General features: G+C 36.7%; 1 protein-coding gene across 2 annotated transcripts in view; it reads right to left on the bottom strand.

The window, feature by feature from the left end:
• Window positions 1-6130: 6130 nt before the first annotated feature.
• Window positions 6131-26857, bottom strand: part of CEP85L (centrosomal protein 85 like) — a 156370-nt gene continuing 135643 nt past the window's right edge. For both annotated transcript variants that reach the window (XM_068550948.1, XM_068550947.1), the window contains exons 11-13: window positions 13517-13621; window positions 11192-11423; window positions 6131-7043 (exon numbers count right to left, since the gene is read on the bottom strand). In XM_068550948.1, coding sequence (XP_068407049.1) covers window positions 6880-7043; window positions 11192-11423; window positions 13517-13621 — 501 coding nt within the window. In that variant the 3' untranslated portion in view covers window positions 6131-6879. The remainder of the gene's footprint in view (window positions 7044-11191; window positions 11424-13516; window positions 13622-26857) is intronic.

Below are 26857 nucleotides of genomic sequence, written 5' to 3'. Positions count from 1 at the left end.
ATGATAATGATGATGATGATATAGAAAACACTTTCTGTGTATTGTTTTTAGTCATCACAGGCCACTACACAACTTTAACTGCTTGGTTTATGACCAGATAGTGTAGGAATAAAAAATGTAAATTAAACTACCTTGCTTCCTTGTTTAGAAGGGATGCCAGCTGTACTATTTCTCTTTCAATGATTATTCTCCAGATTTGTGCATATATATATATATAGATATATAGATATAGATATATATATACACACATATATATATATATGGATGAAACTGCATTCATTGTTCAAGTTGACATTTTGTTCCTCTTCTAAGACCTTGGATTTGCCCTTACAAAACCTACACGGCTGGCCTAAACCCCGATGAGATTGCTCTGCTCCAGGAACACTGGGGTTGGGAAATAACTGTGTCCAATCCTGTAGCCTGCAGGGCAGGCTTTCTGCCTCAGAAGAGCAGAAAGAAGACAGTCACAGGAGAGATTAGCAAGAGGTCCAAGAGATGGAGGAAAATGGACCTTGCCTAAGTAGGGTTTATTATCACTTTACCTGTCCCATTAAAAGCACCACACCCTTCTAGGATGAATTATGCTTTAAAGATCACTTCTTTTCTTCTTGGAAATCGTTCTTCCTTCCTGGGGCTAAGGCCAGGTATTTGCACATCTCTGGAGGTTAGTATTTCCTACTTGCTCATTAAACACAAAGTTTAATAAGACAGTGTGCCTGCTCTAAAAGAGCTCAAAGTCTGGTGAGTGACCAGCACCCAAACAAGGGTATAAAAAATTTGTTTCAAGAAGGGTAAAACCAAGCGCTTCACATCAAGTGTGGAGACTCATGGAACACAGGTGGCAGCATAACAAAGGGAAATGCTCCAGAGGGAAGTGTAAACAAAAGTGCCTCTGGTAGAAAGGAGGTCTGTTTTCCAACTCTGCTGCTCCATTGCCTTGTGGTCTATTAAATTTTACTCCATTTTCCTAAAGGATTGACATATAAGCGACAATCAATTAAAGCCCGAGGTCGTGAAAGAATGCTGTTTTTCAACTCTAGGCCGAGAATTCTTACTGACAGATGCCTGTGCTATTTCCAGTTTTTGATTATTATGAATAAAACTGCTGTGAACATTCATTTACAAGTCTCTTTTTAGATGAATGTTTATATTTATCTCAAGTAAACACCTAGAGTGTAACTTCCGGGTCACAGGGTAGGTGTATGTTTAATTAAAACTTCTATTATAAGGGAATCAATAGAGATCGTGAAGCAAGACTGTGTTTAAGTAAAAACGGGTTGGCTAAAATGGAAAGTTTTTGTGTGTGTGTGTGTGTGATCGCACCGAATTCGTCAGGGACAGCAGTTTTATTTAAACATTGAAGAAATCTTTTATCCCAATTTCAGTCCTCAAACTGGAATCTCCTCTAAATCAAGGAGACCATCGTAACTGACATGATGTTAGAGTGCTATTCATTTGTAAACGGTTTGCTCTACTGGATCCACACGCTGCCATTTTGCACCATCACTAACAGCATATTCTACCCCTCGTTTTAACTGAGTCCTCTGCATTTCTACATAGAATGACTCTGGTTGGTTGGGAAAGCTGGCATAAAGAGAAGCTCAAAGTACTGGCAAAATCACTGGGATGTACCCCGTAAGTCCTCTGCTGACTCCATCAAAACACTTTTTTTTAAACCAGATCAAAATAATCGTATCTTTCATTATAAAGGAGAAACCTCTTCATTAATCACCTTGGAAATACTCTAGGATTTTATCCATTCTGTTTTTATTTCCAAGTCATTTGCTTGCAACCTAAGGGGTCTGTAATGCATGATTCTTTTTCCTGTTAACTGAATTAGATGCCTCATTTAAAACTCTTGATAGCAATGCCAAGTTAGCTGGACTAGAAACAGATACTGCTAATCTAAATATTAACCAGCTAGAGACATGAAGGCACATATGACTTAGAACAAGGACCCAGGGTGCCATCAAAGCTGAGATGTCAAGGCCTCTGCAGAGTAACCTTTTAACAAGGTCTTATTTGTATATGTTTCAGTTAAGGTTTTAATATCTCTGATTAGAAGGGAGAAAATAAAAAAGATAGAACTTGCCAGCCCAAGCTTTCAGCAATATAAAAAACTGAAATCTGATTTGCCTGTTGGAAAAGTAGAAAGAAGACTTGATTCAAATAAGTATTTTAGAAATTCAAAGTACAGACACAGTGCTATGAGCTGAAATGCATAGACATGCCCTTGTAGTTACAGCACCTGCCATCAGAAAATCTCAGTGCCCTTCAGGGGAAGGCCCTGAGAAAAAGCTTTACGATGACTGAAGAGAAACTGTAAGACAGACCTAGAAGGCAGAAGTGTCCCTGACCTAGTTAAGATTTTCTCTTGCGTATTTAAAGAAAACTTTGAAAAGTCAAGTCAGCATATTCTTACTGAGAATTCAGAGAGTCTGAAATTTCAAATACATTTTTATATTAACATTAGGCACTTGGTAGACATAAATCTTTTATAAAAAAATTTATTTCTCTGTTAATACAAATTCCAACATCAACAAACAATAGTCCAGTGGAAAAATACTTAGCCATTAACATTGAAAACTTTTTTTATTTAATAAATAGAACTTTGGCATTCAAAATTCTAGCTGTAAACCCTATTAAAAAGCAAAAACAAAAAAACAACCCCTTTACAAAAAAAGAGGCAAGGATGATAGATCAGAAGGCGTAAGCCAACCAGTGGCTTCACATTCTTTTTACAATAACTGTATTTCAATTAAGTCATGACCGTTGTATTTACACATGAGGTATTCTGGGTGGTTCAAAAACTGAACCTAGTTTACAAAAACCACCAGTCATAGTGACTGATTATACACTCTGCTGTGCTTTTAATGTAACCACCTAGCACCTTACTACTTCTTGTCATCACACCAATGTGATGCTGAATTTTATGTTTACATATTTAAATATCTATTTATACATATATGTACACATATACACACAAATGACTATACTCCAAAGGAGTTTCCTGCTCACTAAACAGGGAAAAGGCTGGGCTCCAAAGACATATATCTGATACCTCCCCTCATGTTTACTAAGGTATCCACCTAGTAACGAAAAACTGCTCCTTGCTTTTAAAAAAAGGAAAAAAAAATCCTAATCAAGTCTATTTACAGAAGAACAAGGTGCAATAATCATCAACATTCTTACAGCTCATGTAAAATAGAAATGAATGCTTACTGCAGGCAAAAAGGCACAAAAGGTTCTCTCTGTATGCAGCTGTAGTATGTTGTTAATGACTTATTGATTTGAAACTACATTCTTTATATACTCAATACTTCTTTTAAATAAGAAAAAATCCAAATATCCAAAACCTTTCCCTCTTCATGATTAAATGTAGAACATTATCATGCAGCAATTTCCACCATGACATTTTGGGGTGAAGCTAGAAATTTTATGTTTTGTGAACACTGGAAAAAAAACTGTCAAAAATGGAAACAAAATGAATTAACTTTGGCTCTGAGAGCTCTAGCTACTGGCAGTTTCAAATGACACAGTCTCAGTGAGCATGGTTATGAGAATTGCTTATTTCTGTAATTACATATCTACAGTGATAGAAAGCTGCATAAGAGAATGCCAATAATCCAAACTGAAGATGTGCCTGAGCTGAACTGTGTGATGTAAAAATATAGTCCAAGTTCTCAGCTACTGTATCATTCAATAAACTATTAGTGATATTGAAAGAACATTTTCCCAATAAAGCAGTTCCTTTAAAAATGCCCTCTAAGAGAATCCTATTAATAAGTCTTGAACTATGACAGAATTAATTTATAAACTCATTAGTGAGTCAGAAATGTACAATATCCATTTTAGCAACACTTTCCGGCTCTTGAGATTGTCTCTAACAGGCTACTGGAAGAAGTCTAATTCAGTTTAATAAATTGTCATGACCAAAAAACAAATTTCACTAAAATAAAATACTGTTAACATTAAATACTGAATCCTATTTCAAATACAAAAAGTGGTCACACTTATTATTATTATTTTTTAATTCAGGCATGGCTTACCTAGTCAATACTTAAGCAAAATTTCAAATAGATTTACTTTAAAACTTAGGTTAATTTTCACCTCAGACATACAATCACTGTAATAACTTCCAAGAATATCCTAGTTCAAACTAGGACAAGATGCTATAGTGTTTCTATTTGCCCATCATACCTAGCCTAACAGTAAAATCTTTGTTTTTAATGAGATACTGATATTCTTACTATTCTAACACAAAAGGTTGTCTTGGGAAAGGGGAATTTTCTGAAAAATAAAAATCAAAATTAAATACTGACAAATTAGACTACTACTAGTTTTATTTCCCCCCAAATTCCCTCCAAGTCTGTCTACTTATTATCTAGGCCCCTTTACAAAACCCAGACTCCAAGAGATTACATTCTATACTTCAAGGTTATACTTACACTATCACATCTTAAATCCCCTTTTTATGTGGAGTATACATTTTGGGAACTGAAATACATCAGCAGTAGTTAGTTAGTTTTCTACTAGGTTAAATTTGTTTTAACCTCAAGATATGTGAACTAAGTCAAATTCTGTTAAGTTTTAGAAAGCTAACTTATTTTTTAAAAATATAAATTACTTAATCCCAACTAAGCCGGAAAACAAAGTATCTACAGTGATCAAAACAAACGATCAAAAGTTTGTTTAACCATAAAACCCCCAAACATATAAATTTAGGAACCTAGTGACCCAAATCAGTGATTATTTACCCATTATCACTATCATTTTAGGGTACCTTTACTTTCAAAATTATGGAGGCTGGGGGTGTGGGGGAGGGGATTCTATTCAAAGAGGTTGTAAAAGTGTTGTGTGCTACACTTGTGGCTTATCTATTTCAGATGCTATTACCTACTTTACTGTAAAGGGCCATTTTTACAGATCTTAATTTTTATAAGGCAGAATTCTTTGCATCAGATTTTTTGTACAAATTTACTACTTCCTGATTGTCTTCAAACCACCAACATGCAAAAACAAAAGAACACATGAGAAAGCCAAATTCTTGCTAGTGACTAAGTCCTTCCTTATTAGGTTAGGGACCTTGGGATGCAGAATCACTACAATGCACTGATTTCTTAGTGCCCAGATCCTAAAGACTTAAAAGGGCAGGGAGGACTCAGGCACTGAACGGAAGGAAAGTCTGATGTCCTTACAATGTATTATAACTGATTGTTGAAATATAACTATAAAATAACTATTGAGAGCTGTATATAAGCCAATTTCTGAACTGAATGTCTTCCTGGGTAGTTTCCTTGAAGGCCTTATCCCAAATATGTTTTCACTGCTGAAAACATTTAGGAATGTATTTTTCTAGGAGCAGCCTTTATACCAGTATATAAGCCCGGCAAGAAAACAGACATGTGATCTGCTCTTGCCTCAAACAATATTCTCCTGCTTGATTAACATCCCTCATTCCTTCTACCTGTTATTTAGTCTTGACCTAAATGAGACCTGGGGTTGCATCAAGAGATAAATCAAAACAACTTGTAAAGGACAATGATTGCCATAACTAAGTACACTAAAAAGAACGTACATTTAAATGCTCTGAAGGCAATGAAATATATAGTCCTTCCAAAATACCAATTAAAACAGGGAAATACTCATTTGGAAGTTTAAATGATTATATGTCTACAAAAAAGTCAGTTGCATTTCATAGTGATAGCCTGTACCCCAGAAGAAGAACTAACCTGGCCAAATTTGTATTCTATGAAGAACCCTGTTTTTAATGTACTTTACCTAACAAAAGGAATTGCAATATCACCTGGGTTTAGATTTTGTTTTATGCTAGTGATAATTCAGATATAAAGAATACAGGTTGAGTTTTTTTCTTAAAGTAGTTTCAACTTTAAAACAGATACAAAACTGTTAAAATGTAAACATTTGAGATTTGGATAAATAAGCTATTGTTCCAGAGTCACTTTGTTAATCTTTCTTTTACAATAATGATCTGAGGCCTTAGGTTTGCATTAATTATATATGGCTTTGTTTACGTTGATATATATATATATATAGATAGATAGATAGATAGATAGATAGATATAGATAGATATAATATATAAACAAAAAGTTGTAAATAGTAAGGGACATGTTAAAATTAGTTCAGATTATGTTAAATTGCCTTGTAATACATACATTATAATGCTAACAGGAAAACCATCACATCAATATTTCACATCTCTTAGGCAATTCACAAGCACTCTGGAAAAACAGCTGACCTATCTACAGTACTAAAATCAACCCAACCCTACAACCTCACCATCTCAGCACAGGGATTGTTCAAACACAGATGGTTTCGCCTGCTGTACTACTTTTTGAACACTTGCCTGCTGTGGGAACTCTTGTTCAGCCAGCCCTTGAAAACCCCAAGTACAACACAAGCTTCTCCATGAAAAAAAAAGCAGCACAAGAATACAGTGTGTGCCTTTCTTAGAAGCTTTGCTTTGATCCTAGAAATCTTTATAATTTTGTGAACACACACACACACACACACACACAAACTACAGGATTAAAAGAAATCCTATCCCTTTATCTGAAGGGCACTCTTCACAGCTTGGTCCTACGATCAGTAGTTTGAGAATACAGAAATTTTTTTCTTATACATTTTATCATATTTTTCAAATGGTAATTTAATTTTTTTGCCTGATTAGATAAGCCCCTTCGATACTTCCTCACATCCCAATTCCTCCCCAACAGAACAAATCCACAGAAAAAAAAACCTACGTGCAAGTCGTATGTCACTTGCAAGTTTCTATCATGGCTCCTGAAAAGAAATGTGAAGAACCTAGCACAGCAGCATGTAACAATGGGTCGTTATTGCTGTGGGACCAACACTGGTCACTGGGTTACACAGTTGTCTCCCATGTCCTGAGCATAGCGGTCTGATATCGTGGTCCGTAATTCATCTATGTCCCTCCGTAACTGGCATACATCTGACAGTTTTTTAGTGAGTGTTTCTGGGCTGTGGTCATTCTCAGTCTCTTCAGCTGAACAGTTCATTGCTGTGGAAATAAAACATGGAGAAAATCTCACATTTTTTGGGAACAAAGTCATTTTAGGATTTTCAACTTATTATCATTGTAAATATAATGCTGTATACTGAATACAAGTCAGGCTCAGGTTCAAATTATGCATCACTCAATAGTAAATGCATCTTATCTACTTGGTCCTTTTAAAATTTTGCTAACTAAAATGCATTAAATTCATACAGTGATACACACAAATTCAACAGGTTTAATGGATGACAATATTCCAAAAGTAAAAAGGAACATGCTCTAACAGCTCTCTTCAAACTCAGAGACAAAAATCTGAAAATCACTGTGTGGTGAGGGGCATTATCTTATATTTTTACACATTGCAAAGTATTAACAATCGAGAGTGTGTGTGTGTGTGTGTGTGTGTGTGTTGGGACCTTATGATTCTAAACAACTGAATCAGGCTGATAGCTAGTTGCCCAATGGCTGAATCACTGAGGGTAAGGCCCTGAGTTTGCTAGCTTTTAATTAACTGGAGGCATAAGAGTCAGGTAACTTGTTATTTTAACAAACATTAATTGAACTGTTTTACTGTTCATGATTCACGATCTGGGCACTATGCTGAGTGCTGAGGTCAGCAAAATAATGCATAAAGTGGCTTATTCTTAATGATTTACATACAGTTTCATAAACAAGTAAATTCAGTCAGGTACCACAGGTGACCTACCACTACACAAAGGCTACATTAGCACAAAGAAGAGAAAAAAAAAGGCCTAACTGGAGAGGGGACAGGTTCACTGAATGGGACAAGGAAGCAGAATGAACAAAGGTATACAGAAGCAGAAAACAAAAGAGTCTGACAGAAATTGAGAAACATCAAGAAAACCAGCTCTAAAATGGCAGAGCACAAATTATGAGAGGGGAGGTCCAAGAAACAAGGCTGGAGAGGCAGGTGGGAGCCACCTTTATCTCTATTCTCAGGGAGGGTATTAGGAAATCAGAATCACAGGTTAGACAGATGGCTCTGGCAGCAATGTAAAGAGGGACTGGGGTGGGGCGGGCACCAGGCTTGGCAGAGAAACCAGTCCAGACGAAGGACTACGAAAGCTTGAATTAAGGCAACAGTGCAGTGGAGATGTGGCAGCAGGAATAAACGTCACAAGTAGGAAGGGACTCATAGACATGAAGAAGTTCGATTATCAATCAGCTTGGAAAGGGGCCAGGGACTGGACACGGGGCACAGATGGGGGAACGAGTAGGGTGGAGGATAAAATCTGGGTTGGGGTGATAGGTGGATAGTGGTTCTACTCATTGAGAGGAGGAACAGGTTTGGGGTAGGGAGGAAAGAAAAGTAGGTCTGTTTCAAATACATTGAGTCTGCGATACCTATGAAACTGCTGGTTCTAATGTACAGGTGAGTACAATCAGGAGCCCAAAAGGGACATTCTAGGCAGGGTGAGAGATGAATGTCTGTATGGGTCAAAGGTGTAGAGAAAACAGCAAACAAGTGGATATGTACAAGATTACTCAGAGAAAGTAAATAGAAACAAAAGACCAACAAGAAAAGTTTCCTGGGCGACCGCCAGTATTTAAGTGGTGGAGAATTTCACAGATTGAGGCTGAGCAGTCATAAAGGTAGAAGCAGAACCTAGAGAATGATGTCATGGAAACCATGGTAGCCCAGACTTAAGAAGGGAGGGGTGAACAGTATCAACAGATAACTGATGGAGTGATGAGATAAGGGTTCAAAACACCTCCATTGTTTTTGAGAAATCAGCTGGCTGGTCAAATTTGCACAATGCCAGCCTATAAGGTAAGGGTTCCGGGGTTAGACTTTGAAGACTGGAAGGGCTGTACACTGTGCGGGGGAGGTGCTGAGTCTCCCTTCTGTTCACATTAGGAGCATGCTCTTATCCTGGTACTGAAAAAGTAATAAATGCTACACAGGACAGTGCAGATGTAGAAGGTTACAAAGTAACTGAAGGGGTGACCAGCTCTAAAATGGTGGAGAAAACCAGTCTTTTGTGTGTGAGCTTTTATTTCTTGCTCCAAGAGATCACTGCTAACTAAACACCCCATGTTCACCTGGCAAACCTCTCCTCCTTTAAGATTCAAGCCAAACACCAGCTACTCCATGGAGCCTTCACAGCCCTTCCCAAGTAGATGTAGTTGGTTTATTCCCTTGTGCTCCCACTGCCCTCTGATCACATTTCAATTACAGTACTTACCACAATGCTGTAATATTTTGGTTAATGTGTGAGCAAGGGCTGTATTCAACTTATCTGCATTATCAGCACTTTAGTGCTTGGACCATAGAAGGCATTTGATAAACGTTTACTGAGTGAGTGAATATACTTAAACATTAAAGTGTTTTTTAAAAAGAAACAACCCAATCAAAAAATGGGCAGAAGACCTAAACAGACAATTCTCCAAAGAAGACATACAGATGGACAACAGGCACAGGAAAAGATGCTCAACGTCGCTAATTACCAGAGAAATGCAAATCAAAACTACAATGAAGTACCACCACACCAGTCAGAATGGCCATCATCAAAAAATCTACGAACAATAAAAGCTGGAGAGGGTGTGGAGAAAAGGGAACCCTCTTGCACTGTTGGTGGGAATGTAAATTGGTGCAGCCACTATGGAGAAACAGCATGGAGGTTCCTCAAAAAACCAAAAATAGAGCTGCCATAAAAAGAATGAAATAATGCCACTTGCGGCAACATGGATGGACCTAGAGATTATCATACTATGCGAAGTAAGTCAGAACGAGAAAGACAAATACCATATGATATCTCTTATATGTGGAATCCAAAATACGACACAAATGAACGTATCTATGAAACAGAAACAGACTCACAGACATAGAAGACAGACCTTTCATTACCAGAGAGGAAAGGGGAAGGCGGATAAACTAGGAGTCTGGGATTAGCAGATACAAACTACTATATATAAAATAAACAGCAAGGTCTTCCTGGGAACTATATTCAATGTCTTATAATAAGCTATAATGAAAAAGAATAAATATTTTATATGTATAACTGAATTGCTTTTCTGTACACCAGAAACTAAAACACAACACTGTAAATCAACTACACTTCAATTTTTTTTAAAAAGTGTTTTTTACATACCCGCACTCATATATGTGTTCTCACATTTATGAAGTGGAGGGGAAAATTCGGCTGACATCTCTGAGTACAGTTACATGTTTCATTTAACAAGTGAGATACTTCGATCAGGAGTATTATTTGGTTTTCCAAAATAACTACTATGAGGCAAGACAGTAGAATCTTTTTGATGAAACTGGAAACAAAACTAGTCTCCACTCAGTCACATATTAACCATATTATTAGGGAACTACTCAATACAAACATGTTGGTACATAAACACTACGGTCTTACTCCCCTCATATCTCCTTACTGAAGTCCATTTCCTCCATATTTAAAAGAGACCAACATGTCAATATTATAATAGTTTAGAGCCATGTAAGTTGAGTGTTCCAGCAAAATTAGCACAGACAGGAAGAGACACTAGGATATTCTTGTGGCGGTTCTCACCATTATGTGTTCAGGAAGGCAGAACTGAGGCAGAATGGGTGGGTGTCACATTGGAAGGGACAAAGCCAGCAGGTGTGCATCACAAGGGCAACAGATCTATGGGCCATGAAAACTGGCTCATGTGACAGCATTGGCACTTACATTAAACAGCTGCCATAGAACATACATAAGAAAGCTTATGAGTACCTTCTCTCAAATATTTTGCCAGTGGACTGATGGCTGGGTCATTAATTTAATACAACTGCCACATGAAAGCAAAGAGAATCATTACTTTTAGAAGAGTAATCAGGAAATCACAGCTAACTAACATTCCAGTCACATAGTAACAGAATCAGCAGAGGAAACATCCCCTAGCAGGTGGATTTATAGGCATTCTTCCGAGTGGCAGTCCATATCAGCTATGACCCTGCTCATTTCTACAAGCATAATGAGGCAAGTTCTAGCAATGAAGAAGGAACAGGTATTCAGACCCACAGACTGATTCAGAAATATACAAATCTAAGTAGGAAAGGAGATAAAAACAAATAGGGAAAAGGCAGTCAGAAGTTCCCGATTCATGGAGACGTGTTTCTAATTGTTAAGCAATACAGTAAGAACAAGTCATTAGCCACTTACATCTGATTCCCAGTAATAATGAAAGATTAGGCTCTTTGCCCTGAGCACGCTGATTAAGAATACTACACAATGCTTTCAAGTCAAACAAACAATAGGACATTTCCTTGAACAGCTGATCAATCACACTCAAATCAAATAGTGGCCTTTTGGAAAGAACGGTCTGCGGCCTGGATTGGTCTGCTTCCTGGCCCTGATCCAATAAAGAGCAGGTCTCTTCTGTTTGTCTTTGGTTCTGCAGTGGATAAAGAAAGCAAAAATCTGGTTGTTAGACAGAGGAAAGGTACTCAAAAGCCATAAAGGTTAACATTCCCCCATCCAATTCTATAAAGAAAACAGCGGAATCATATTACATGCACATTAACCAAATTTAACTGCATACATACAGCAGGAAAAATAAAAAGGGAGAGAAAAAGAATTTAAATAGTGGAAAGGGTGCCATCTGATGGCCTAGAGTAAACCTGAGAGAGGAAACATGAATTCAAACAGTCTCAGTTTCTAGGGGGTCTCTCACGGTCTCACATAAAAAGTACCTTGGTTGTGTATATATTTTGCTATGAGATGTATCCCAAGAACAAAAAGAACTGCAAAGAAAATTTAAACCTCATCCTACAGTTTTACTGTTAGTAGCAATAGTGATTTAGTTACTCTGAAACTGTTTTTTGTACACTGGGAAAAAAGTATATATGTTACTATGTTAATGTTGACAGGAACCAAACTTTTCAGTGTAAGAGAAAAAGAAATAAAAACATAAAATCAAAGGAAAAAAAACCCCAAACAACTCTGAATTGTTAAATTTGAATTGGGAGTATCAGTACAAACTCATGATTTATTATGCTCAGAAAAAGCTACACTCACCTCTTCCCCAAATTATCACCATTTACTGCTCATCCTGAAAACTGCTAATTAAAGGTAAGTTTAACTAGCTTTCCAGTTGGAACTGTATTTCAGAAAAGCCAAATAGCCTGGGTTGATGAGGAAAATACAATTTTTTATAGACGAATGCCAGCTAATAAATGTAAAGGGAATGATATAATTAGAAAAAATTACTGTTGTTTTAATCATCTAATGATTCAGACAATGATCACTGGTGTATGCTAAAACCATCAAGGGAAAGGGTGCTGGCAAACTGCACATTCACACACTTGCCTAAGTATCAACAACCCCATTAACTGCTGACTGCAGAGGCTAAAATGCTACAATGGAAAGAATCAGTCTGTCACCACCTTAACCCAGTGAGATGGGTATTTGTGACACTTACAGTGGGGTAAACAAACACGTATAATTTGATGATGTGAACAATACCTACAAAGTATTCGTGCCAGAAAATGTTTGCACTGAATCTAATATCTTTAGCTTTAACTTCTAGCTTACAAGAAATACAGGGGGTAGAGAACAAGATAAATGACACCATGCGGAAGCAATCACACAAATCTAGGTGTGACAAGTTTACAAGTTTGTAAGACAAAATGCCCAGTTTCTTCAGGGAGAAGAAAGAAACTTTAGCTTTATAAGACAAAATGAAACACAACACATGGTCCTTGTTTGAATGCTGGTTTCAACAGCCACTATAAAAAACACTTGGGGAGCAAGAGGGAGGGGATATGGGGACATATGTATACGTACAGCTGATTTACTTTGTTATACAGCAGAAACTAACACACCATTGTAAAGCAATTATACTCCAATAAAGATGTTAAAAAAAAAAAACATTTGGGGAAGAAGGGGGGAAATGTTCATAAGACTAGGTATTATCAAACGTCAAGGAAAATTATTATTCTTATTGGGTGTGACAATGGTGAAATGGTTATATAGGAAACTGTCCCTAAGTTTTGGAGATGCATTCCTAAGTATTTAGAGGAAAATGTCATGATGACAACTCAAAAACTAAAATAAGCATTTTTTTGTATAACATGTCCTTAAATGCAAGCCAAGTATTTCATCTCATAATTAAATGAAGAAAGTATGACCAGTTCCAGTGATGAAGTGTCTACATTGCACCTTCCTTAAGGATTTTCAAGGGTAATTTTGTTTATATTTTATATTCAACTTATGCATCATTTGATGACTTTAGGATCTAATCTCTATATACCATTTGACTTTGCTATAGTTAAGTTTGTGAAATTGTTTCTAAGACATTAGAAAAATAAAAGTTTGTCTTTTAGATTATAATTTTAGTAAGAAACCTAATGGATTTAATTAACTGGCACATCAAAATCAAGTCTTCAATTAAAAAATGATTTATGAATACGTACAAAATAGGCATTTGCTTTAACTGAAATAGGTACTGAATCATCCTTGAAAGCTATCTGAATTTCTTTTACTCACATCAAGCAATGTTCTTAATCTCTGAAGGTTTCTTTCTTTCTTTTCCAGCTCTTCCATCATCTTCTGAGTAGTCAATTTTTCTTTAGAAAGCTTCCCTTGCATAGACTAGAATAAAGAGAATTGCAAGCAAAGCATGTTAATGCTTAAAGCAAAATGCAATCAGGTAGGTAACCAGGAATACTGGCTCTGAATACTTAAGATGTTCTGACCTCCCCAACCCCTTGGAAGATGATGCCTTCACTTCTTAATCAACCCATATTACTTCTAGAGTGGATAATTCCAAAGCAGGAGAGGAGGGAGGAAGGAGAAATATCATCTTTACCAAGAAAGTTTTTAATCTGGGTAAAACATGTTAAATCTAAAGTTGCTGTTTAACAACTATATTACAAACAGTTCTTATTTTATTGATTTTTGTTTATATATTGGGAGTGTATTAACAAATCTATACTTTAAAAAAACCCTTTTTCTTATGATTAATAAGGTACAAGATAATAAGATCATAAGACTGTCCCTGTTTTCTATCATTTGAAACAGCTAAACACCCTCTCTCAGTCTACAGTATTCCAAGCTGTGAATATGATGTTCAATTCGGGGCAAAGGTCTATTATGGGACTTAGATAAACTAATCTCTCAACTCCATTATAAAATTATAAATTATTCAGACATGATACTGTTGTGAGATAATCTTGAGTATACCAAAGCAGAATATAGGATATTTTAAGAGTGCCTGGGTCATTTCAGCTTATAAATCTGATTTTCAGCTACACACCAAAGAAGAACTTGCCATAAACCTTGTACTTATCAGTGATTTTTTTTTCTATCAACTTTTCCCCTTTTAAACCACAAGATCAATAAACATGACTAAAGAAGAAATTTCATTATTTTTTGCTTCAGGTCTATATTTAGTCTCAACTCTGAAAATACCTGAGAATGCTGATGACCTAAATAGCACACAATCTACTGTGAAGGTTTTTTTTTCTTCCCTCACATTATCTCTGGATGGAATAAGAGAGGATAGCTGTCACCATGGGTTGAGATAAGACTCTAAATATAAAACAGTTTTCTCAGTAACAGTACTCAACCTTGTTGCTTTTTAATTTCATTTGTCTGCTAAACTCTGTAAAAATATTATATTTAATTACTCAAAAGTTGGATACAGATGAATCAAGCTCTATAACAAGTACATTTTCTTCCAGGGAAAACTTGTTTTATATTCCACAAAGATGAATTCCATAGTACAAAGTCACATGGGCTATCTGAAAATATATATTTTTGGATATTGAACTTCCTTTGTAACTGAATCAAAACCCATTTGATTGAATGATATGTTGGGATTTATTTACTTAGCTAAAAACTCGTACTTACTGGCATGACAAGATTATTCAGCTAGAATCCAGAATTCATCCTAAATTTTCTTAAGATTTGTGACTGTTTATTTTATTAGAATTGTAGAAGAAAGGCACCACAAATAAACTACTCTAAATCTCATATTTTAACAGTGAAAACAGAACCCAAGAGAGGTATTTTCACAATGCTGTAATATAATTCTTTAGAAGATTATAGTGGTTTTTATTTTTATCATGTTGAATGTGACTAATAAGTAGCTAATAAATCTGACTAATACGTTACTGTGTAAGACTAAATTTAAATCAGTGAAGAAAAAGGTAATCTCCATCAGAATAAACCAGAAATGTCTGGCAGTAGTGCTGTTTGTCATAAGAAGGAAAATTGAATTTGGGAAATACATTAAGCTTAACATGTTATGTTGGTTAGGTTCAAAGGCACTAATCAAGAAGCCCTTTAATAGAAGAAAGAGTTCACAGACACATTCTAGTAAGACCAAATGCTATACAACTTATAGGATAATACTAGGTGTGAGTGCTATAGCTGTCTGACAATAACATTTCACCTAAAAGATTAATTACTTCTCTATCCCAAATTGTATGAAAAAGCACATGTTTAAAGTTTAAGAAAAAAGCAAGGTGAAGGGAATCTCTACTAAGCTTAGAATGGGATTACTGAAGTTAAAAACAAATTCATTTTTAAATGTCTACAATTTCTCTTTAAATTTCCTGTTTAATAATGATTTTTTAAAGTCTCAGTTACTAATCCACAGGTATTGATCACAATCATTCTTGCAGTTGAAAGTGGTTTTAAATTCATTTCTTATTTTGATGTAAATATCCAGAAACGCTAAGCATTTTTTGGCGCACATGCAAATAGCTCCGATGAAGGAAGGCCAAATGTGCCTGACTCAGCGTGTTCTATGTACTCCACAAACCCAGTTTAGGAGGAAGTGTTTTGAAAGCCGCTGACGTTAGCAGTTTTACCATAGAAACACAGCAAGCAACCGACCCCACCCTGCCCCGCACGCCATACAAGAGTTCCACAAACACATTCCTTCCTACAATCATTCATTTAGCAGAAATTACAGCCAAGCACTACCTGTTCACTGGATGGTACACCAATGAACACAACAGTCAAAACACTTGGTCCTTGTGGAACTTGTACTAGGAGGGAAAAGACCAAAGAAAATAAACATAATAAATATGTAAGTTACGTAGCATCATACACTGGGACTTGCCTCATGCTTTGGAGAATAAATCGGGCATGGTGAGGCAGGGGGATTAAAATCTCAAATGGGGTAGAATAAGGGCTCATGGAAAAAGGTGACAGCTGAGCAAAGTCTTGAAGGAGGTGAGAGACTGTGTCCCATAGGTATCTAGAGAGTATGTTTCAGTCAGTGCAAAGGCTCTGAGGCGGATGGTGTCTCTTCTGTTTGAGAAAAAGCAAGAGAGCCAGGATGACAGAAAAGAGTAAGAGATCAAGTCAGAGAAGGAAGGCGAGGTGGGGAATTGACTACATAAGCTCTTCTAAGCCAGTGTTACGAACTTTGATTTTTTTACTCAGGAAAAAATGAGGAACCTCTGAAGGGTACTACGAAGATATGATGTGATCTGATATTTGTTTAACAGCTCACTCAGGTTGCTGAGAAAACACTGTGGGCAAGCAAGGGTGGAAGCAGAAAGAAATAATCCAGATAAAGAATGAGGATGGCTTGAACCAGGATGGCACAACAGTGGAGGTCGGGAGAAGGTGCCAGATGCTAGATATATTTTGAAGAAAACAGGATTTGCTCACAAAATGTTAGGCAGAAGAGAAGTCAAGAATAAGTCTTAAGGTTTCCAGACAGAGCAAACAGAAAGGCAGATCTGTCATTAATAGATATGGGAAATATGGAAGGTGTAGCAGGTTTATTATTTTTTGGCTTAGGGGAATAAGAAATTCAGTCTTGAACATGTTATGTCTAATACATCAAGTGATGACGTTGAGAAGGCAATTGGATATACAAATTGTAAGATCAGGGGAGCACTTTGAGCTGGAGATAAAAATTAGGGAGCAGTGAGCACACACATTATATTTAAAGCTGTAAGACTGGGTAAGATTACCAAGAGAAGTATAAATAGAGAATCCTAGGAAAGAAACAAACTCCTTTTTTGAAATATGACACTGTGCATGTGTGTGTATTTTAGCAGTATAACTGACCTACACTATGTTAATTTGAGGTACATGACATAGTGATCTGATATTTCTATACATGACAAAATGATCACCATGGTAAGTCTAGTTACCATCTGTCACCATACAAAGTTATTACAATATTATTGACTATATTCCCCCCACTGTACATTTCACTCCTGTGACTCATTTATTTTGTAACTGCAAGTTTGTACCTCTTAATCTTGCTCACTGGAATATGACACAATATTTTTGAAAGTAATGTACATGTCTTCAAAATAAACCTTAACATAAATACCACAAATGAAACTAAACTTATCCCTAGATTATAAACTGGAAAAGTTTCTAATAAGGTAATATGTCCAATTTTTATATACTAGTCTACTAACCTGCCTATACATTACAATAGGATTTATGCTACAGACCTTAAATTTATTGTGTCTAGTTAAATCAAACAACAAAAACAACCAAAAAAATCTTAAAAAGCAAGTTCCTCTGAATTCTTTTGATTGTCATTTTATTGAACATATTTCAATTATCTAGAAACAAGGTATAAGTCAGTCACTTTAAGTTTATTGCTGAGAACAGTCGAAAGGCTTCATAGTAACCGTTATGATTTTATTAATACAAGCACACTATTTTTGCAATAGCATTTGTAACTATACATAAAAGGTAAGATAATAGTGCTACTGTCATAAGAAATAGCAATTAATAAAGAGCATACATACTTAACAAGATAATGGCATTTATAAATCATTAATAAGAAGAATATATTCTTTTAATAAAATTTAATATTTTTCTCTCAACACCTTTTTAAAAACTAGTTAAGAAAAGTTCATCTCCTACACGAGGCCATCCATTCGTTCAAGACTGGGCGAGATAGCTGTTCTATCTAATACATAGAAACCAACACAGAGAGTCAAGGAAAATGAATATGTTCCAAATTTAAGAATAAGATAAAACCACAGAAAAAGACCTTAATAAAACAGAAAAGTGGTTTACCTGATAAACACTTCAAAATAATGGTCATAAAGATGCTCACCAAGGTAAGGCGAACAAAACAAGAACAAAGTGACAATTTCAACACAGACAGAAAAAGTATAAGATAGTACCAAATGGAAGTCACAGAGCTGAAGAATACAATAACTGAACTGAAAAATACAATAGGGGGTGTTTAATAGCAGACTAGATGAGGCAGAACAAAGGATCAGTACATCTGAAGACAGGGCAGTGAAACTCAGCCAATCAGAGCAGTAAAAAGAAAAAAAGAATGAAGATAGTCTGAGGGACTTATGGGACAACATTAGGCAGACCAACATTCACATTATAGGGGTTCCAGAAGGAGGAGTGAGAGAGAGAAAGGGACAGAAAACTTAAGTGAAGTAATGGCTGAAAACTTCCATAACCTGGGGAAGGAAACAGACATCCAGATCCAGGAAACTAAGAGTTCCAAAGAAGATGAATCCAAAGAGACCCACTGCAAGGCACATTATAATGAAACTGTCAAAAGTTAAAGAGGAGAGAATCTTACAAGCAGCAAGAGAAAAACAACTTATTACATGCAAGGGAAAGCCCATGATGCTATCAGAAGATTTTTTCAGCAGAAACTTTGCAGGCCAGAAGAATGTGGCACTATATATTCAAAGTGCTGGGGTGGAGGGGAGGGAAAGAACTGCCAACCAATAACATTCCACTTGGAAAGTTGTCCTTCAGTATTGAAGGAGAAATAAAGAGTTTTCCAGACAAGCAACAGCTGAAGGAGTTCATCACCACTAGACTGGCCTCACAAGAAATGTTAAAGGGACTCTTTAAGCTGAAACAAAAGGGTACTAATTAGTAACAGGATAAGTATAAATCTCACTAGTAAAGGTAAATATATTGTAAAATTCAGAATAATCTAATGTTGTAAAGGTGGTAGGTTAATCACTTATCAAGCTACTATGAAGGTTAAAAGGCAAAAGTAGTAGAAATAACTATAACTACAATAATTTGTTAATGGATAGACAAGATAAATTGTGGCATCAAAAATATAAAAAGGGGAGGGTGCTATATCAAACGAAAGAGCTTCTGCACAGCAAAGGAAACCACCAACAAAATGAAAAGGCAACCTACAGAATCGTAGAAAATATTTGCAAATAATGTATCTGATAAGGGGTTAATATCCAAAATATGTAAAGAATTCATACAACTCAGGAGCTTAAAAAAAAATCTAATTTAAAATGGGTAAAAGCTTAAATAGACATTTTTCCAAAGAAGATATTCAAATGGCCAACAGGCACATGAAAAGTTGCTCAACTTCACTAATCATCAGGGAAATGTACATCAAAACCACAATGAGATCACCTCACACCTGTCAGGGTGGTTATTATCAAAGAGAGATAAGTGTTAACTAGGATGTAGAGAAAAAGGGAACCCTTGTGCACTGTTGGTGGAAATGTAAATTGGTGCAGCCACTACGGAGAGCAGCATGGAGTTTCCTCAGGAAACTAAAAATAGAGCTGCCATGTGATCCAGCAATTCCAGTTCTGGGAATTTATCCAACAGAAATGAAAACACTAACTTGAAAAGATATGTGCACCCCACTGTTCACTGCAGCATTATCTATAATAGCCAAGACATGGAAGCAACCTAAGTGTCCCTCAATGGATGAATGGATGAGGAAAATGTGATTTTATATAATACACACACACACACACACACACACACACACAATGGAATATTATTCAGCCATAAAAAGAATGAAATCTTGCCACTTGCAACAACATGGATGGAGCTTGTGCACATACTGCTAAGTGAAATAAGTCAGACAGAGAAAGACATACTGTATGATTTCACTTATATGTGAAATATAAAAAAAAAAAAAACCCAAACTCAGAGATAACAGAGAACAGATGTGTGGTTGCCAGAGGGGAGGGAGTGGGAGTGGGGAGGGAATGAGCAAAGGGGGTCAAAAGGTATAAACTTCCAGTTTTAAAATAAGTCCTGGGGATGTAATGTACAGCATGGTGGCTATAGTTAACAATACTGTATTGTACATTTGAGTTGCTGAGAGTAGATCTTAAATGTTCTCATCACAAGAAAAAAAAATTTAACTGTGGTGATGGATGTTAATTATTAGACTTACTGTGGTGATCATTTCGCAACATATAAAAATATCAAATCACTATTTTGTACACCTGAAACTAATGTTATAGCAGTTTGAAAGAAAGAAAGTATAGAGTTAATGGTAACAAGATAAGATTTTGGAGTCAGACAAAATTAGGTTCTGGGTGCACAGCTTACGTGTTGTGTAATCATGGGTAAGTTATTCAACCTCTCTAGGCTCCAAATTCATCAGAAAGATTTTCCAACCTTGTAAAGTACTGTGAAAATTATGTGGTATATATGTAGACAATACCTTTGGATGCCTGCCTATTCACAAATCCCATGAATCATACATAAGTAAGTCATATTTGTACTGGGATTCTACATTCTTGGGTTATAGCTCACTGGGTCAGGCTGAATGAACACTTGACCAAACCTGAGGGAGTGAGACCCAGAGTCTATGAGTTAGTCTCTGCAGGTGGTGGGAAATGAACTATAGAACTTCAGGGCTGTGGGAAAGCCATATTCTGCCATATGAGCTAAAGGAGGAAAGGAAGTCAGTCTGCAGAGAGAGAAAAGAGACTGAAACAGACGGAAATGCGAGCAGCAACAAAGCCTCTTCCTTCCTGAAGCCAGGCTTCATTCCTACCTATGGATTCCACAGATACCTCTGCATTCTTGTAATACAGTATATTCTACTATTTTTGCTTAGGCTAAATTGAATTGAATTGAATCTGTTGCTTACAATCAAAAAGCCTAAATTACTTTTACCTAGTACAAAATATTTATGCAACTAACACTAATTCCTTTCTTCTTATGCTAGTATTTAAAAGCCCATTTCTTATTTCAAATCACCATGATAAAAAAAAAAAATCACCATGATATACACTTTAAATATCTTACAATTTTATTTGTCAACTACACTTCAATAAAGCTGGGGGAAAAAAAGAGCCCATTCCAGGGACTTCCCTGGCGGACCAGTGGACCAGTGCAGGTTCAATCTCTGGTCGGGGAACTAAGATCCCACATGATGCGTGGTGTGGCCCAAATTTAAAAACAACAACAACAACAAAAAAACCCCACAAAACAAAACAACAATAAAAGAGAGCCCGTTCCAAATTCAGCACTATGGGTGAATTTTCTTGTGGAGAAAGGTTTTTTTGTCTTTTTTCACTAGTTATCCCCTAGAAGAGTGCCTAGCCCATGGTAGAAACTCAGTTAACAATTACTAAATGAGCTGAATTGGTGAATAAACGACAAAATATGAAAAAGTAACTACGTAACACCTAGTTTTGTTTAAGTTAGAAGCTGTGTTTACTCATTCAAAACAGTTACTGAGCCTCTTTTAGGCACTAGGCACTGTGCTAAGTGCTGAACTGGACAAGGAATGTTCAAAGACCTTAGTGTACCCATTATAAAGCTCTTGAAATAAATGTATAGGAAAAAAAGGCACTTTATTTATCTCAAGGAGCAAATAATGCCACCACACTGTAGAGTGTAATGTACTAAAAAATTTCACTTTGGAGACAAAATTTCCAAATTGTACTTCCAGGTAACTGAGCATAAGGTGCTTTCCGCAGAAGACTAGTTTCCCAGTATGCTCCAGTTTAAATATCTTTCATTCCAGGAAAAGACCCTTGAAACAATTCTCTCCCCTAAGGCTTACACAAGGAAGAAATCAGACTAACATGTTTTTTTCTTTTTCTTGGGACTTTTCACTTTGAGACATCCAGGATTAATGCCCAAGGCACAAACTCTGAGGTCAGACAGACATGAATTAGAATCTCAGCTGAGACTTTGGGCACACCTTTTAAAATCTCAGCAACTTCATGTATAAAAATATGCTCTTTCTTACCTTGTAAGATTACTGTTGAGGCTTAGAGATAATAAACGTAAACCAGAAAGAACCGCTCCTGTACCATGTAATATCATCACTAGCATCATCACTGACACCTCTGCATTTGGCAACAGAGGTTCTATTTCTCACTTTGGCTTAAGTGTGGACAAATATTAAACCCCTTTTCCTCATTCTTCCATACTGATAAAAGGGAATTTTCAAAATATTTGTAAAACTAAGGAATATGCAAGCACCATAAAATTGCAATTTTTTAGGTTTCTGTTTAATAATAATTGAAGATAGTGTACAGCTCAAATTCCTTTCTTAACTATCATCTTGCTACCTGATATAATTTTAAAAACAATCTGCCTGAGGGCTCTGCTTTCAGCATGATGGCATGAGGAGCTCCTCAGACCTGCTCCCCAAGGAAACTGGTGAAAAACCGTAAAATAACACATTTAAAGCTTCTGGAAATGGTTCATACAAGCAAATGAAGAAACATATTCAAGAAAAGCTACTAAAACTCAGAAGAGCTGAAGTCTATGGTATCTGAAACAAAATCCACTTGATTCCTACCCTCTCACAGCTAAGCAAGATGGAAACTCCAGACTGGAACAGTCAAGAACAGAGAGGGCTCCCTCCCCCCCCCCCCCCCCTCCTAGTTGCACTGCTGTCTTCCTAGGAAGGGCAGGGCACCAGCACTTCTCATCTGTAGCTGAAGCTAAGTTCCAGGCAAGTGCAGCCAAAAGGTGGGGGCTCCGTTCTTCCGCCCAGGCCGCCTCAAGGGAGGAAGGCTTTACCTGGGGTGTAGCCACGAGAATACTGGGGCCCTGACCGCCCTTGCGTTGGCTTCCGGGGCAGGAGTATCCACTGAAAGAGGCAAGCTGAGAGACCTAGAGCTGCTGCCCACCCCCCTCCCTCCACTAGCGCTCAGCTAGAGTCACTCAGAATCTTGACACTGTTCTCACCCACAATGACTAGGCTCAGAGATTCTGCCTGGGGAGAAACAGGCCACACAACAGAGACCGCTGAAGGTCTCCCTAAAGGAACTGAATTCTTTTGCAACAGAGTATGAAGTTCAGTCCTAAGGGCACTCTCAAAACAGTGGGAGATTGTGGCAAAGGCAGTTGGGAGGACAGTGTTAGATTCATTGGAGCAACAGGCTCTACTGCAGGCTGGCTAGCTTGCAAGAGAGAAACAGTAACAGAGACAGCTGGGAAGGACACTCCTGGGAACAGTAAAAATCTCAAACATTAACCCAGGAAACTAGTCCTTCAAAGGAGCCAGAATGGACCAGTCTATGAAGCAATTTATGCCACAGGGCATTGCTGAAAACAGCAGAGTGTTGAGCTGGCAATTAATGGAGCTCAACAACTGGTGTGGTCAGAGAAAGAGTCACAAAAGACCACATATTACATTTATATAAAATGTCTAAGAGCAGGCAAATCTATAAATACAGGAAGTAGATTAGTGATTGCTTATGCTGAGGAGGGCATGGGCTTTAAGAGAGTGACAGCTAAAGGTGTTACTTTTGGAGGTGACAAAAATGTTCTAAAATTGACTGTGGTCTTGGTTCCATACATCTGTGAGTATACTAAAAATTACTGAATTGTATATTTATTTTTGGCCACTTGGCTTGCGGGATCTTAGCTCCCCGACCAGGGATCAAACCTGCGCCCCCTGCGTTGGAAGCGCGGAGTCTTAACCACTGGACCACCAGGGAAGTCCCTCTGAATTGTATACTTTAAATGGGTGAACTATAGGGTGTGTGAACTATATATCGATAAAACTGATATTAAAAAATCAGCACAATATAAAAAAAAACACCACTTGCCTGGGTTCCTTTTCTTCCAGGTCCTGATTTTCTCAGGCTTATAAAGCAAGAGCTACCAAAAGAGTTTAAACGTGCCATTACACACCTAAGGTTAGTGTCTCAGAATTAAACCCTTTTTTTTTTTTTAACTTAAATCTCAGTCTTCCCAGTCAAGTCCCACTTGTGGTCCCATGAGCAAGCTGAGGATTGTACAATACTTCCTACAGGCTCTGGGACTAGGACTACTACTAGGCTATAAGGAAGCACTGCCTAGAGAACTTGTTAATAATACATTATTTCAAGCTTCACCCCAGAGATACTGACTCATCAGAGTCACAATGGGGCCCAGAAATCTGTATTTTAAAAAGCATCCCAAGTACTTTGAATATCCATATAGGTTTGGTGACCACTCACAGCACAGGCTCAAGAATACTCTTTCATGATTCAAGTGAGCTGACTCCCTTCCTGCAACTTCCCACCTCAGACACAAAGAACTGACTTTTCAAAAGTTAAATCCACCTTTTACATATCTTATTCTAAATTTTAATTAACAACTATACTGTGCACACAAAAGGCCTATACACTAAAGATTTTTTCTCTTTCTAAGTACAAAGACTAGAGAGAAAGCTTATTTTTTAAAAATCTACTTTTCCTTTGATAGAATACATATTTTTGGCTGTTAGGATTTTCAAAAATTAGTGTTGATTTCTGATGAGAATATTTACAGTTTTTCATGCATTATATAAAGCATTTACACATAGGTAAAATTTTTAAAAATTAAAAAACTTTGGGAAGAAAGAACTTCATGTCAGGACACATTACAAAACTAGGATAACATAAAAAATAGGAGATAAAATCATACGATAATAATGAAAAACATTAAATCAATATTTATTTAGGTTAAAGAAAAATTATATTCTGCCTATATGACATTGTATTGGATTATGATCCATTTTCTCACCATATCTACTGAAAAAAACCTGTTTGATGAAAGCCTTAATAAGAGAGATTGCTAAAAATTGGAATAAAATCTTCTGAGGCTGTGGAAACATCTTCTCTTGAAGTGTTATAAATAGGACAGACTGTCACAGTTTTGAGATTGGTGGTCCCAACCATGCCATTAAAAGTGAACAGTCTTAAAGACTTTTAAAAGTGTCATTCTTACTTTGTAATATTATAATCATTCATTGATAGCTGTCAATTCAGAAAGGCCATTTAAATGCGTAAGTTCTTTTAATGAGAAAACTTTTTAACATGTTAGAGAAAACAAGTAAACATAACAAACTTTTTTACTTTGTATCTCGTCTGCCAAAAGATTACAATGATAACATACAAAGGTAGCAGCTCACTGGAAACAAGGTTATATGGGTGAAATGTCCTTTTGAGGGATAAATAGGAAGGAAGGTAATAATGCCCAGTGAAGAACTCATTCACGTTCTGACTGCAGCCATGTTTGTGGAAATGATGGGAAACATTCTACTGCAAAATGTCTTTTTATAGTATATATATTGACAGAAGAAAAACCTGTAAGAGGAGAAGTCAGTTTAGCCACACTGGTTTCATGGATATAAGGAAAGGCAATATTTCTAAAGGATCAATTACTAATCAAGGTATTCATGCCAGTTAACAATATCATCTTGATGGCTGAACAAAACAGTAGATAAATCTGTGTTTTTATAACACCGAACTCAATTTCAAAATCAGCATATACTGTTACGTGAAGTAAAACTTCTTCTATATTCAACAACAAATACAAAATAACTAGTAGAAGACTGATTTCTCCCCAAACCTCCGAAGTTGTGAATCAATAAACTTGCCACTGACCTAAACCAGGTAAGTATTTATTTGAGTTCTGGTGCAAGGTAGTAAACTACATGTATTTTATTTTCTTTTTTAAAATTTATTTATTTTATTTATTTTTGGCTGCATTGGGTTTTCGTTGCTGCGCGCGGGCTTTCTCTAGTTGCAGCGAGTTGGGGCTACTCTTTGTTGTGGTGTACGGGCTTCTCACTGCAGTGGCTTCTCTTGTTGCGGAGCACAGCCTCTAGGTGTGCAGGCTTCAGTAGCTGTGGCTCGCGGGCTTTAGCTCACAGGCTCAGTAGTTGTGGTGCACGGGCTTAGTTGCTCTGCGGCATGTGGATCTTCCTGGACCAGGGCTCGAACCTGTGTCCCCTGCATTGGCAGGCGGATTCTTAACCACTGAGCCACCAGGGAAGTTCAATAGTTGTATTTTAAATATAGCATTTTCACTCTATAACAATGCCTTATTTTTACCTCCTATAAACTGGACATAATAAACATGGCAAGGGATTTTATTTTTCACTTGTGTCATAAAATTTAAGCTGTAAGAATAACCTGCATATACCCAAGGCAATGCAGTACTCCAAATCAGCCAAATGAACTTCTAACAAATTTGATCTTCTCAACAGTTTGCAGGGACATAAAGAAGCAGTGAAACATGAAACTCGAATAATACTAAGCTGGCTTTGTCTACTAAACACCCGAAAATGGAACAACTTCCCAGCACTATGGAGGAACAAAACACACAAACTATAATGGCAGTGACATTTTATAATAAATTTAATACTATACTAATAGCTAAAATGCATAATTCATGTTAAAAATGGTTGGGAAGTTCTCTGTTGTTCTTAATTATAAAGTATTTTGTGTTATTTTGGCTATGCCAAGGAATTTGAAGTAATATAAAACAGAGCTATAGCATGTTGGAAGGACATCACCATCTACATAGGACTAAGGTTGGCCATTCTTGATGTAAGCAAAAGGAAAAGCTAGGAGCTTTAAATAATCAGTAATTGACAGGAATTGCTCTATTATGTGGTTCAACTTGATGACATACCCATTGACTATAGTATAAAGCAACAAGAATACTTTTTCAACCCAGAGTGTTCTCTTTAGGATTCTGCAGTTTCCAATGCTAGGTAAATAATTAGTATTCATTTTTTCAGAAGAGGCAATATTCTGAAAATTTCAGGTTTTTACAGATTACGCACTTTTTATATCCATCACAAATCACCAAATAACAAATGAAAACAAAAAACCTAGCTTTCTCAACTGTGAGGGCCCCAAA

Source organism: Eschrichtius robustus, chromosome 9 (genome assembly GCF_028021215.1).
Source record: "Eschrichtius robustus isolate mEscRob2 chromosome 9, mEscRob2.pri, whole genome shotgun sequence".
In the NCBI taxonomy this organism is placed as follows: domain Eukaryota; kingdom Metazoa; phylum Chordata; class Mammalia; order Artiodactyla; family Eschrichtiidae; genus Eschrichtius; species Eschrichtius robustus.
Note: the sequence above shows the minus strand (reverse complement) of the source record. Positions and strands in the feature narration are given on the sequence as shown.